This window comes from Carassius auratus, chromosome 25 (genome assembly GCF_003368295.1).
Source record: "Carassius auratus strain Wakin chromosome 25, ASM336829v1, whole genome shotgun sequence".
Lineage (NCBI taxonomy): Eukaryota > Metazoa > Chordata > Actinopteri > Cypriniformes > Cyprinidae > Carassius > Carassius auratus.
In genome coordinates, this window is record NC_039267.1 from 12386409 (window position 1) to 12401965 (window position 15557).

At 35.6% G+C, this 15557-nt stretch overlaps 1 protein-coding gene across 2 annotated transcripts; it reads right to left on the reverse strand.

Moving 5' to 3' along the window:
* Positions 1 to 1619: 1619 nt before the first annotated feature.
* Positions 1620 to 15037, reverse strand: LOC113043364 (alpha-ketoglutarate-dependent dioxygenase alkB homolog 3-like). 2 transcript variants are annotated; one of them, XR_003275713.1, is made up of 10 exons: positions 14946 to 15037; positions 14471 to 14563; positions 10662 to 10735; positions 10529 to 10563; positions 10388 to 10435; positions 10183 to 10289; positions 8444 to 8532; positions 8151 to 8360; positions 6881 to 6975; positions 1620 to 4615 (listed from the first exon to the last, which is right to left on the reverse strand). XR_003275713.1 is itself a non-coding variant. In XM_026202696.1 (10 exons), the coding sequence occupies exons 2-10, from the start codon at positions 14544 to 14546 to the stop codon at positions 4511 to 4513; spliced, it is 843 nt and encodes a 280-aa protein (XP_026058481.1). In that variant the 5' UTR covers positions 14547 to 14563; positions 14946 to 15037; the 3' UTR covers positions 1620 to 4510. The 2 variants fall into 2 exon arrangements, 1 of the variants encoding a protein (XP_026058481.1); XM_026202696.1 differs by having other exon boundaries at positions 6881 to 6979.
* Between the last annotated feature and the right edge of the window lie 520 nt (positions 15038 to 15557).

Consider the following 15557-nt stretch of genomic DNA (forward strand, 5'->3'; position numbering starts at 1 on the left):
AGGAGCTCTTCATCCTCAAACTCAGACCTCAATGTCACAGAAGCACGCAAAATCAAAATCAAATATCTCATGAGATTTCACAACTACTTTCTGTTTTGCTAAACCAGTGGCAACTTGAACTCATTTGTACATTTTGCTCACACTTATCTTTGATTACAAATTGTACGCTTTCTTGCTAATCACGATGCATGAATATCTACAAAATTGTAACTTTGTTAAAACTTACATTTTCCTGTATCAGTTTGTTTTTTAAATTACGTCCCAATTTTTTTATTAATATGTAAAACATTTATTAACTATTTAATTTAAAATAAAAATGTTAATTACTTTTTTCATATTACATTTCATTTCATGTTTTAATGCCTCAACACGTTTAGTTCCTGTTTAAGGAGGATTGGTTCACTCAACAGTGGATGATAAAGAGAACTTTGATGAAAATTATTTTCTTCATCCATAAACAGTATGATAACGTACAGTAAAAGTAAGAAAGTGACATGTTGGCTCAGGGACGCTGCAGCTTGATTTGTGTCTCTTGTGCTTATAAGTAGGATCAACAAATTTGTTTCCACATTAAGCAGTGAGTCTGTTAACAAGATAAAAAGAGGTGAAAATACCACAAGCCAATTAATTTTTTTGGATTTGACCTAGAATACATTACAGCGTCCGAAAAGTCATGTATTTATAGCACAACTCAGACACATTCCCACGAAGGCCACTCGCGCAACATAACATCCAAACTTAACAGAGGCAACATCATACTGACTATAATACATTAGCAAACCATGAGTCGAGTTACTGACAAAATAATGCATTAACAAACCATGAGTTTAGTTACTGACAAAATAATGCATTAACAAACCATGAGTTGAGTTACTGACAAAATAATGCATTAACAAACCATGAGTTGAGTTACTGACAAAATAATGCATTAACAAACCATGAGTCGAGTTACTGACAAAATAATGCATTAACAAACCATGAGTTTAGTTACTGACAAAATAATGCATTAACAAACCATGAGTTGAGTTACTGACAAAATAATGCATTAACAAACCATGAGTTGAGTTATTGACAAAATAATGCATTAACAAACCATGAGTTGAGTTACTGACAAAATAATGCATTAACAAACCATGAGTTGAGTTACTGACAAAATAATGCATTAACAAACCATGAGTTTAGTTACTGACAAAATAATGCATTAACAAACCATGAGTTGAGTTATTGACAAAATAATGCATTAACAAACCATGAGTTGAGTTACTGACAAAATAATGCATTAACAAACCATGAGTTTAGTTACTGACAAAATAATGCATTAACAAACCTGAGTTGAGTTATTGACAAAATAATGCAATAACAAACCATGAGTTTAGTTACTGACAAAATAATGCACTAACAAACCATGAGTTGAGTTACTGACAAAATAATGCATTAACAAACCATGAGTTGAGTTACTGACAAAATAATGCATTAACAAACCATGAGTTGAGTTATTGACAAAATAATGCATTAACAAACCATGAGCTGATGTTAGTGTATGAGTAATTAATAATGAGTCTGAGGGGCAAAAATAGCAATGTCAAGGACACTGATAAATAAATTAAAAAATGATATATTGTGTATCCCTATGTGTAAACAGTCAGAAATTATATAAACTGCAAACAAGATCATATCAGGGCCTTTAAATGGATTCCTAGATATGCCTTCATATTCAGTCCATGTCTTCTTGGAAGTAATGGAATAAATCACGATTAATTAGCTCTGTTGCACGCTTTATTGTGGGAGTAAATAATCCTGATCTACATGCATCATGTTTTTGTGACAAAGTTCTTCTGGGAAAAGGAGGAGTTTTCCCTCAAGACAGAGAGAGAACTGGGTCTTTGTATTGGTGGGAACGAGAAATCATGGGACGGAGCACAGGCCTTGACTTCATCAGAAAAACTGCCAACATCTGATGGAATTGTGCCCACGCCGTGCATGTTGCTGTTAGCCTTATGTGGCAAAAAGTTGTGGACTTTCCATCCAAGAACACAATCCATGTCAAATCTTTCATAATGACTTCCAGTCGTGTCTTTTGCTGAAAATAGCTGTCATTATGAACATCCTTTTGATTCCAAGTCCAACTCATATGACAAACAGGGGTCGAGAGGCATGGTTTGCATGACTCTTGATGTAACTTGAAATCAGACCCTTGCGGTTGGACACAAGAGAGCGGTTTCAGACAGGTGCTAACAAAAAATACATGTGGTATTGTTAATAAAAGGCCACTGAAGGGCTACTGGGAGTGAAGACCCTGGCAGGACATGGCTCACTGGACTTTCCAAACATGCAGTTTTTGCCCACTGGTCTTTCAGTTATGATCCTAGTGCAACTGGGAAATGCTAAAAGCATACTGGACAAATTGCCAGAAGGTTATTTAAAGGTGCTCTGGCCAGTGGTACTGTGAAGGCTTGAAAATCAATGTATGTTAAAGGGATTTTATATGATTATATAAAGGGATACTTTATATGATAACAGGTTTTTTTACACATACAAACACTTATCAACACAAAACAGTTCAAACATGTTCATACAAAATGCGAAAAACCTCAGTGGTTCTTGAGGTAACTTGAATGTTTTTGTGTGACATGCGAAAACAAACTGCATTGGTTCTTGCTGAAAGCCAAAAATGTGTTTGTGTGACAGCAACAAGTTTCTGTTTACCACATTTTATGATTTCTAAGTTTGTGTTGCTCAACTAAATTACTCTTCCAAGCTTTATAATGGCAGTGAATGGAGGTCGAGATTTTGAAGCAAAAGTAAGTGCATCCATCCATCATAAAGAGTGCTCCATGACTCGACTCCAGGAGGTTAATAAACACCTTCTGAACTGAAATCGATGCATTTGTGTAAAAGAATATCCATATTTACAACTTCATAAAGCTTTTAAAAGCCATTATAAAATTTTGAAGAGCCAAGACATTTTTAACATAAGTCCAATTGTATTTTTTTCTGGCTTAAGGGTGAGTAAATCATGGGGTAATCTAGCCCTTTAACTGTTCAATTAATACAGACTTATTTTACAATCTTTTAATAAACGTCTTGAGGCAGCAAAGTTTTGATTTGATTTAAACAACAAACAGAAATCTTTCAAAATTCATACAAATATTCTCATTTGTGTTTCAATGGTGAACAAAAGTTATATTTGTTTTGAGGATGAGGATGACAGACTTTTCATTTTTGGGTGAACTATCCCTTTAAATGCGAGGGCAGGATATTTTTCTGACTAAGAGCTCAATCATGACAGTTGTTGCATACACAACTTTCCCAAACAGATCTCCCTGCAAACCCTGGGAGTGAAACTTACAAAAATTTAACTGGACTGGAAAAATAATGGCCAATGATCCCATTACACAGCGAGGGTCCCTGCATTCCAGAACAGAAGCAGCTTTATGGGGAAGCTCTGCCAGGCGAGCAGAAAGGAACACCAAGAAACTCAAATTAAAGAGCTCCGATAAATCACTGGAAGTCACATGCAAGAGTACGGGATTTACGGTTTGCGGTTTCAAAACATTTTGAAGTTCTCTGGATAATCTCTGCATAGCTGCCAAAAACACTGCTATGTTCAATGGCATTCCCATATTTAGGAATATTGTCTTTAAAAGGGTGACCTAACAAGGCCCATATCTGACCTTTGGGCCTTGTTCACCCCAGAGATGAATATGGAACAATTTAAAAAGACACCCAAGAACATGTTATATAATATTTGTTTATGAACTAAGAGAATTTTCTTTGATAGCATTTCTGGCTCACAAAATAGCGTAGTCATCTTTTGAGGTTTGTTGTGACAGAGAGAGCCATTCAGCTCTTAACCAACCACACAAGGACTCGACCATGACTCATCAACAATGAGAAGAGGCTAGCAAGTCAAATGTAAAGCTTAACTGGAGTAATGATGCTGAATATTCAGCTTTGCATCACAGGAAAAATATCTTAAAAAAGAAGACATTTTGATGAACAAAAACAACATTGGTGAGCATGAGAGACTTCAAAATCATTAAAAAAATCTTACAGACTCCAAACTTTTGGACGGTAGTGTAACCAACCCCATAATGACACTGAACAAATGTTTGTAATTCAGGTTTATTCACCACAAGCTATGAATGAAAAATTGCACAACATATAATATTAAAACAGCAATTCACCCAGAAAAAGAGCCTTTGGGGGGCTGTAACAGAAATATGGGCCATTTGGCACTGCTTTTTTGACTTATATTCTCCAAACAAGTAATAACAATAACATTTTCTTATACCATAAACAATTTGTGGACAATTGCTGTGAGAAAAGAATAATTTAAGTAAACAAAAATGCCATCATAGCCAGACAAGCTTATCATTGTGCAGGGTCAAAAGCCAACTACCACAATTAAATAAATAGAATCAAACAGAATGGATATGTGTTTAACAGTCCACTAGTGCTCTGTGAATGAGACAGATTTCGTCAAACCTGTGGTGTCTTCTCCCAGTGATCACCTCACAAATCTCCCACTGGGACGCTCTGGCTCTGGGTATATGGTGCGGAACGTGAGGTTTATTCGAGGCCCATGGTCATGGTACTCTTTTGCCACCTGGTGCTATTTAAAAAGCATTAATAATATTAAAAATACACTCACAACAAGGCAATGTAACCATTGGACAAAGTTAAAAGAGGTTAATCAGACTCCAACTGGCCTTGGCGTCTACCTCAAAAGACAGCGGTGATGCATGATGTGTATTAAATAATTCAAATATACGATTACACATTGTGTCATATATATTTGTACAGAAAGATCATAAAGAACGTAGCTTTACTAAGCAAAAGCGGTATGTATACAAACACAATTACAATGTTGAATTGGTGTCCGCTGCTATATTTTTGACCCGAATGACTCTGACAGTTATGAAACAGATTTTTAATCCTATAAATATTTTGTGCACATTTTAAAGGCAACTGCGAACAGCCATACATGTGGGTTAAGTTAGTTTTATTTTGACAGGTCAATGTGAGTTATGTCGACCTAATAAGATCGTCTGAAAGCTTTTTGGCACAATCCAGGAGTGACCTTTCTTAAACAGTTTTCAGATGTCGCCATAAAATGTTCTTGACCTTTCTCTGTTCTTTGTGCCTCACCAAAGGCCTGCGGTTTGTCTTGGAGTCAGAATCCAAAAACAACTCAAACAGAGCAAAAATAACTTCCAGCAGGTTTTTGAAATTAAATTATAAAAGTGCAAAAAATTGCTAAATATCTTTGTCAAATTAATATTAAAAAATGCACGAACAATGTTAAATGAAATTTAAAAAAATAATTGCACAAAAGTTAAACAAACCCATTTGAACAATATTACAAACATGCACATAAATGAAAAAAAGTTCAAGAAAATTAAAGAAACTGTAAAAATAACCTGTTAAATGAAACTACAAAATTTTAAATAATGTTTTAAAAAAACTTTTAAATTAAATTACAAAATGTAAAATAAATAACCTGTTAAATGAAATGACAAAAAAGTACAAAAATTTAAAAATTATTAAGCAAAAGTACAAAAATGTAAAAAAACTAAAACATTTAATTACATTCAGCAGTTTCTTAGTTTTATGAATAAGTCATCACAGCCCTTACAAATGTTTCTATTATTTTACAACTATAAGTAAATACAATCATCATATCATATTATATCATATTAACAGATAAGGTGAAGATAAAGAGTGATTATAATGACTTAACTTAAATGAAAAGCATTGCTATCTTACAGCTACAAACTATATATGAGAACCTGGACACAAAACCAGTCATAAGGGTCAATTTCTCGATATTGAGATTTATACATCATCTGAAAACTGAATAAATAAGTTTGTTAGGATAGGACAATATTTGGCAGAGATAGAACTGTTCGAAAATCTGGAATCTGAGGGTGCAAAAAAAATCTACATACTGAGAAAATCTGATTTAAAATGGTCCAGATGAAGTTCATAGCAATGCAAATTACTAATCAAAATTTTTTTGTTTTAATATATTTACAATATATTTACAGTATAATACATTTAGAAAATATCTCCATGGAACACGATCTTTACTTAATATCCTGATGATTTCTGGCATAAAAGAAAAATCTGTCATTTTGACCCATACAATGTATTTTTGGCTATTTCTACAAATAGACCCCAGCGACTTAAGACTGGTTTTGTGCTCCAGTACGTAGTGATTAAGACGCAGGTTTCTGCTCTGATATCATATGCTTTGTGAATTCTCCTCATTGTGTGTAGTATTACAGTAATGTTTTGCTTTTTTGGAAACACTGTCTGCTTCAGTATGCTGGAAGAAATGCGTTCACTTTCCCCTTTCACACTGTTACACATCAGCAGAAAACAGTGTTTGCACTTAACGCTCTCTGGATGGCGAACAGTGTGACCTTTCCAGATCATCTCTAACACATGTGACTCAAGCCAAAACAAAGGAACACCATCTCCGCCCCTCCACATCGATTTAGCCATTTTCAGCCTTTCGTCACTGTCTGGCTTATCATCAGCGTTCAGAAGAGTGTTATTAACTGGCAACCTAACCGCTCACATTAGACTAAACAAGAGCTCCTGCCAGTTCTTAGTGAGTCACATTGAATCTTGAAGATACACACAGTGTAAAAGTTCATGCGAAATGGCTAAAATGAGTTTGAGAAGGATTGTAAGATTTACTGATGGACATTATCACTTTACACTATCCGAAATATTAGTGAAATCTTTGTATTTGCTTTTGCTGCTGCCAACTGAGCTTGTGTTGAAACTTAGCATGGTTTGTCTATTCTGTAGTAATTACCAAAATCAGTGAGCGCGAACACTTTCTTCAAGGCAGTTAAAAGTGACATACCTGCCAGTCCGTCTGCGTACAGCCTTCCATGAGCAGGAGTGTCCCGTGGCTCAACGGGATGCATATGAGCTCCACATAGGTGTAGTCTCCTTTGTCTTGCTGAAACACATACACGGAATCTACCCTGACCTCTAATTCAACTTCTGTTCATTCTTCAAACAAGCTTAAGCAGACGCAACATTTAGTCACCTGTTGGAAAACAAGCTCTAAAGAATGTTTCACTAATATTTTTTCACTTCAAACCAAAAATGAGACACATTATGAAAACATAATCAGTGTAGGCAGAGTTCAGAAGAAAATGAAGCCTGGGTAAAGGTTAAAAAGTTTAAAAGGACTCACTTACAACAGCCAGAAACTTTCATTAACATCATCGGGCCTCTGGTAAAAGTATTAACATTTGGGATTTTAAAACTAGAGATGTGCTGATTTTAAAATTATAAACTGTAGTCAATAACGATTTATGTTATGGCCAAAAAATGGATAAATGGCAGACATTAATATTTTTTAATAAATGAAAATTGAAATGATTTGCTACAATAGAATTAAATTTGTTTATGAGAAATATATTAATTAAACATCCGATCATATTAAATTAAATAGCCAAACATTACTTTTAAAGGTTATTAAATGATTAGCATTTTTGAAGATGAACTTTACCAGAAATATGTTAAATTAAATATCCAATATTGACAGATATCTATAAATTACAAATAAAAATAAAATAATAAATGGCAGACAATAAACTTTTTATTGAATTAAAATTAAAATAAAATGCTACACTAGAATTAAATTAAATATCCAATATATATTAAATATCTGATTATATTAAATTAATCATCCAAACACTGCATTTAAAAGTTATTATTAGAGTTTTAAAAGATTTAGTTAACTAGAAATATATTAAATCAAATATCCAATATTGACAGATATCGATACATTAAAAATTAAAAATGAACAAAATAAGAAATATTACCACTGTAACATTTCAGTGTTAAATAAAAAAATTATAATTATTATAATAATTCTATTTAACAGAACTGTGAAATTACAAAACTAATATTTTCATTTCTGAATTGTCAAATGTTAAAGCATTGAGTTTTTTTTAGCATATAACCATAGGAAGCACTTAAAGCTTCTCTTCTGTTGACAACAGGTGCCAACACTGATCTGTATTCTGGTTCTATCATGATTAATCGCAGCCATAAGATACTGTGCATCCAAACACTAAATTCCCCTCATTTAAACCCCAGCCTGACATTGGCAGACTCACAGGAAGTGGATGCTTTCGGAGACTGAACACTCTAGTGTCGCCCAGACTCAGAGAGGCGATGACGGGCTGGGGTCCTAATGATGGCTCGCTGTCACTGTGCCAGCCAATGCTGTCTTTACCGTCCCGGTACAGGTTACACAGCAATGAGTTAAACGTGTGGCCGCTCTTCTCCTCGACAGCCAGGCGTAAAGTGGTGAGAACTGGATGCCACTGTAATAAGAGAAAACCATGGATAAACATGCTTCGCTTTACACATTGATAGACGTCATTTGCCATATGGAATAGCGATATACCTGAGCATTGGCCTGCATAGTGGAGCGTGAATATGTATATGGCAGCTCTCCATACCAACAAGTGAGTCTGGGTTCCTCATATGCATCACCTGAAGTGCAAAAAATATTAAATATGTAGTATGTGCAGCTATATGTGCTTCTAATACTGCTTAACATCTATTGGGGTTTAAAAGATAATTAAAGGGATGGTTCAGCCAAAAATGAAAAATGTACCTAATGGATTTAGCATGTTAAAATGTGGTTTCTAGGCTGTTCAGGGTGGTTATTTACTATCCCTATCTCAAACAGATTTTATTCACCTGTCTTATGATCTGGAAGATGTAAAATCATATTTCAAAATAGCACATCTCTCCTCAACAAACCGCCTTGATCTTCAGCAAACCAAATAAAGGCTGAAAGCTTGTGAAACCAGAACTTATTTGTCAAAATGATCTCGATCAGTTACAGTCACTATTGGTCCAAAGCAAATATTTGAACATTTGGTATATTTGGGACTTTTTCAAATGATATCGGTCCCGGAGAAGCTAAACAGATGAGGGAACAGGGAGGCAGTGGCATTCCTGCCAATTTACTGATGAAGAAGGACTGGAAAATGTGAGTCATTCTGTGGGAAGAGCACTTTGTGAACATGTGAGTGAGCCAGACACAAAATGCCATCATGTGTGCACAAAAACATGCTTATTTTGATTCTTCTGTTTTGGTTTTCTCACGTTAGCACCAAGGCTCAACATATGCTCATTAGACTACTGAAAAATAACATTTTAGCTGCTTGGTCAGTTAGCATCTTTAAAATAAGCAACTTAACTTCATTGTTTTCTCCACTTATAAAAGTTTACTTCACTTGTGTTGGGACTGTTGCAAAACAACACCCCATGTTTATGACGTTTTTTTTTTTAACCTTATAAAGCCTACTTTATCATATTTGATATCTGAACATGATTCAATCTTTACTAAAAAAACCCCCCCAAAAATGCAGTACACAATCTAACCCATCTGATTGATAGTTTATACCTTTTCATCAAGTAATAGGCCTTTTAGTGTAATCGTAATAATAATGTCTCCCTTCAGTTTGTGTTTCACGGGTCATTTTTTAAAATTAAATTAAATTAAATTTATGCATTTAGCAGACGCTTTTATCCAAAGCGACTTACAGTTCATTCAGGCTATATATTTTTACATATCATGTGTTCCCGGGGAATCGAACCCCCAACCTTGCGCTTGCTTGCTTGCTAGTTGAGCTACAGGAACACTTATAATCAAAATGTAAATATAAAAAATATGATACATCAGGCTCTTGAGAAATGTCAGCTCTCATTCATAATTATATTTCATTGCATTATATGTTTTGAAAACTACAGAGCTTTGATCACAGAACGAAGCCTATAAATATCATCTTACTAAGACATATTAATGGAAGATACAACTGATATTAATATGATATTTTATGTAAGTAGTCTGCAATAAAGATCTCATTGATTTACATTACAAGCCATCAAAATTTCATCAAATTTTTCTGGTCATATAAATATAGAAATATCAGCACCAAAAAAACTATATGATATATATATATATATATATATATATATATATATATATATATATATATATATATATATATATATATATATATAATTTGTATGATTATTATTTTGTCAATCTCAGAGATAATCTCCAGTTCACTAAGAGGTTAAAACACAATTTTTCCTCCTCAATTTCCCTTAACTCAACATGCAACCTACCCATCATCCTATAATTGGTCTTTTGTGACCATGGCAGTTCAGCAAGCAGCTTGCTAAACATCCAGTCAGCCTCCTCCTGCTGTAGAAACCCTGGTATGAGTCGCAGTCTGGACGGAAAAACAGTAATCAATTACTGTAACGTAGGAAATGTTCTTCTTAAGGTAATTATTTTATTTTAGGCCACGTTAAATCTTAGCATTGTTACCTGGACACTCCAGTAGGCCCTTGACTAATCTCATAGTCACCGGCATTTCTGAGAAAGAGAAGAAATTAACACACTAGACATACACGGTGTGTCAATCAACAGGTTTTATTGCTTGAAAGTGCCCAGGACTGAGTCACTCACTCAATCACTTTCTCTGCCGGAATCTCTCTGATAGGCTAAAAAAATAAAAAATAAAAAGGATAAATTGAAGGCTACTGTCCTGTCCAAAACAAAAAACAAAAACAGCATTTCATAGTTAGATAATGACGCTTACATCAGCAGGCTGATGGAACTCAAATGATCGTGGCACACATCTCCATGAACCTGACACTGACTGGACATCTTGAGCTGAAACATTAAATGCAAATACACTTAATTTAATGAGCCACTTAGAATTCACACTAATCAATGTAACAAAATTAAAAGAAGAAGAAAACAATACACTGATATACTGTACTACACCTATACTGCTTGTTTTCCTCTGAAGTCTATTTATTAAAATAACATAATAATAAAAAGGCATGTCTTTGACTCTTATTTTTTTAATAAGTGAATTAAAACACTGTTTTAGCTAATTGTACCTTTGAGATATCTATATGTCAGTGTGGGCGAGGGGGCCGTGGTGCACCGAAGTCTGCAGCGGGAGAGAAGGACGGGAGACGAGAAGTGAGTAAGTAGATCAAGTGCAAAATGATGAAAATGAATTGCTGATTACAGTAATTGGCCTGGAGAGACCAGTTAAAAGAGAGGCTGGAGAATGTGGTGGCAGAGAGAGACGGGACGGAGACTCGTGCACATTACGCTGGCTGGGAGAGAAACCACGGCGTTTATCTCACATACAATATGCAAACTTTATGAATTATTGGGCATTAAATCAGTCCGCACCAGCATCTATCACTCACTCACAGATGGACTGGTGGAATTTAATCACAAGCCTCCACGGGTTTTCAACCTTTGAGCTCCTTTACCAGCCCCTTGGGGTTTTGGACGTCCTGAGAGAGGCTTGGGAGAAGGGAACTTCGGATAGCAAAAACAAAATTGAGCATGTGCTAGACCTGAGAACAAAACTCCACACCTTGAGACAGCTCTCTAAGAGTTACAGGCCCAGGACAAGCAGAGCCGGCAGTATAATCAGGGAACCAGATTACATGATTTTGCACCGGGACTCCAAACTTCTTGCTCTAAATTACTCCCCAAGTGGCAAGGACCCTTTGAGGTTACACGGCGGGTGGGAGATCTCAATTATGAGGTAATTCGGTCGGACAGGAGTGGGGCAAGTCAAAACTACCATCTTAACCTCCTTTAGAAATGGGGAGAGAGGAAGAGTTCGGGCCAGAAGTAAACACTAAAATCCAATTCCACACTCTGGCCCCAGGGGGAGATCACCTCTCGCCCTCCCAGCTCACTGATGTTGCAAAATTGCAAGCCGAGTTTGCAGACGTGTTCTCACCCCTGCTCTTTTAACAAACCATACTGAGAAGGAGCCGGGCATGGCTGTACGCAGTCAGCCGTATCAGATGTCTGAACACAAAAAGAAAGTGATTCAGTCTGAATTAGAGGCGATGTTAGAGATGGGAGTAATTGAAGAATCCCACAGCGATTGGGGCGAGCCCGATACTCCATTTGGTTCTGTGTGGATTATCGCAAGGTGAATGTGGTGTCGAAATTTGACACCTATCCAATGCCGCAGGGTTGACAAATTGCTTGATTGGATCTGGACTGAACCAAAGAATATTTTCTTTATTCAAAGAAAAGACAAGCTTCATGACACCACTTCGATTACAGCAATTTGTTACCCTTTCCTTCGGTTTTGTTTGGGGCACCGGCCACTTTTCAGCAACTTTTCGGCCACTATCACTTTTAGATAACATCATCATTTACAGTTAGGATTGGCAGCGTCATACGCCGCATCTGTGGGCTGTCCTATGAGCGCTGAGAGGGGCCGGGCTAACGGTGTGCGATTGGGCATGTGGAGGTCAGGTATCTGGGCTTCAACTTGGGTCATGGGCAAATGATTTAGTAAGATGGTGGCAATTATGACCTGTCTGAGGCCCAAGACCAAAAAGGAGTTGAGGCAGTTCCTGGGGCTGGCAGGATATTATAGAAGGTTTATACCTAATTATTTTGACCTTACCACCCCGCTGACTGACCTCTCTAAAAAGAAGTTCCAGATCCGGCCCAGTGGATGGAGCTGTGTCAGCAGGATTTCACTTAGGTAAAGGCTGCTCTGTGTGGTGGGCCACTATTACACTCTCCTGAGAAGAAGTGCTTGGTGATCCGGCGAGCAGTTCTCACCCTTCGCTATTACCATATTGACCCGAATATAAGATGATGTTTTTTTTCTTGGAAATACATCAGTCTTGGAAAAAACCCAGTCGTCTTATATTCAGGGTCTATACTTTGACATGTCAGTAATGCAACCACAACAACAGGTGGCGCCAAACAAGTGTGCCATGAAACATGTAATGTAATGTGTTGTAAAGATCACTAGTGAAAGCAAAAGAAAATAGAAAAGCTTACAGCAGCATGATTTGTGACTTATAATGTTATGGTGATGGAACAAACTTCCTCTGTAAGTGATTTTAAAACATAAGACAGTACCCAGATTTGAAGACTACAATAAAATTTCACTTCTACTGTTAAACATTTCACACGGAGACGCGTTTCTGTGAATACACACATATTTTTTATCGTTTAGGCGTTTCGTCTACATGGATCCGGCGTTTTCGCAAGGTGAAACCGCTATTTTTTGAAACCAGGTCCCAGAGTGGATAAATTTGAAAACGCCGTCTTTGCGTTTTCGTCTGATGATTTGGTAAAACAAATGATTTGGTATTCAAATGATTTGGTAAAAACAAATGATTTGGTATTCAAAAATAATTTTTCCCAAAGGTACATCTGAAAAAGGGGGGTCATATTATAATCAGGGTCGTCTTATATTCGGGTCAATTCAGTATTTCCATTCAATTTAGGATGGGAATTCACTGTCTGTTCGGACCACGCACCCCTGCAGTGGCTCCCTGGCCTGAGTCGGGTGGTGGGGTTATGTGGTGAGGGGGGCATGGTTCAGCGATGTCTGCAGCGGGAGAGAAGGAAGGGAGACGAGCAGGGAGTAAGTAGGTCAAGTGCAAAATGATGAACACCTGTGTCTGATTGCAGTAATTGGCCTGGAGAGACCAGTTAAAAGAGAGGCTGAAGTATGTGTTGGCAGAGAGAGACGTGATGGAGACTCGTGCACATTGCTCTGCCTGGAGAGAAACCTGAGGAACTAAATTTGTGCCATTGGCATTGTGTGAACATGCTAGGAGCGCTACTTTTGTTTTGTTAGAGTTTTGAGTTTTTGAATAAACTTCCACGAATCTCCAAACGCCAACCTTGGTCATTTCCTTCCTTCCTTATTACGAACCTTGTTACAGTCAGTTACCTTTATATGATAATTGTACTGGGTATTGGCAGTTATTCCAGAGTTCTTTTGAACAATACATTTCTGTCAATACAATACACTTTCATGACTATGCAATCATTTTGTAAAATAATTTAAGCAATCATTTAATTTAAATTAAATAATTATTTAAGTTTCCAATACTTTTTAAGATTTCGTGAATTTACATGACTTTTCAACACTTTCATTACTGCAAAAAAGTAAAAGCATTAAAAGCATTTAATAATTTAAAATAAAAAATTCTGGAAAATAATAGTTATAATGTCCTTAGTAACTTAATTTATTTAAGTGTCTATGACGTTTCTACAACTTTTAAGTCATTCATTACTTCTACTATTAAAATTATTTATTTATTATTTTACTGTAATTATTTACAGTAAAAAATCATAAAAATAAAACCATTTATTTAATTATTCCATGACTTCTTTTTCAAAATGGAAGTGATTTTCATTACTTTTGCAAATTATTTTCTAATGCCTGTAAAAATATTGTTGTACAGGTCAGGACCAAGTTGTGGAATCTTGAACAGATGTTAATATGTAAACATATGATATCAAACTTATAATTTATTTATTTTGTGAAATCTTTAATGTTTGCGGTAGAAGAGTTTTAATAGTAAAATCCTTGTAAAGTTGGCATACCTGTTGGCTGTTGTGGTTTGTGAAGAGGTTTGGCCCAGGAGCCCTGGACTCTCGCTCTCTGCCTTTTATCACTCATCAAAGGCTGAAACTTATCTGACAAGACAAAACATATGATGTCAGTGGCCTTTAATCCTTTAGAAGGACAAAATGTATTTATTTTAACTTTTACAACTGACAACAGAAGGAATTTGTTGCCATCTTCAGGTAATGTTAGTACAGTACATCACTCAGTAAAGGACAGTACTCACATTTCATTCTGGAATATGATTATGGGTCGGTTTCTAAAACCAGTCTTTCCAAAAGTGTATATGAGCACTGAGAACTATATTATAAAATGCATAATTATGTCTGATGTAAATACACTTTATACAGTTTACACACTTCCCAGAATGAGACACTGTTTTCACGTTTTCAATCAAGTTTTAATAACCTGACAGCGTTGTCACAAAAATTTAGCAATTTAAAAAATACTTACACACATTAGTTTCAAGGCGATTTATTTAATTTTTCAAAGCGTTGAACATTTGTGTAATAGAAACACAATCAGTTCTGGTGTCCGGCGAAACGTGTCCGTGTTACTACAATGACCGGAGAAAATAGTTCCTACAGAGACGATATTCTTCTAAATAGACTGCTATATTATTATCAACATGTATATAATGTACATCAAATATGTGTACAATACAAATATAATATTGTGTATTTGTTTAAGGTGAACTTGATATAAGACAAATTTTAGTAGTTTTCCAGAATTATAACTTCAATTATCTATAAACTATTTAGAATAGTTTAATCTTTAGAATTATAGCAACCTTCTATTGTGAATTTAAATTAAGGCACCAGGCAAGATTTTTAAAAATATATTTAATATTTAATACCTTGTAATAAAAAAACAGCACCTGTAGTCAGGTGTGTACAATGATGATTACGTCAGGCCTGTAAGGACGGATATTTTTTTATAGCGGACCAAAAAGGTCGTATGATTGTTTGAATATAGATTTCAGCAAATCTTACAATTTAAACGTAGCTGTAACACGTTACAGTTACGGAGAAAAAAAAGCTAAATTAGTTACTCATGAAAATGTTG

Bases quoted from the DNA above. Each gene is read 5' to 3' on its own strand.
- LOC113043364 (XM_026202696.1), bottom strand. From the start codon at position 14,546: ATGAGTGATAAAAGGCAGAGAGCGAGAGTCCAGGGCTCCTGGGCCAAA. The intron at 10,564-10,661 runs GTAAGCGTCATT...TTATTTTTTTAG, and splicing joins AGTTCCATCAGCCTGCTGAT to CCTATCAGAGAGATTCCGGC. The intron at 8,361-8,443 runs GTATATCGCTAT...CTCTTATTACAG, and splicing joins CTATGCAGGCCAATGCTCAG to TGGCATCCAGTTCTCACCAC.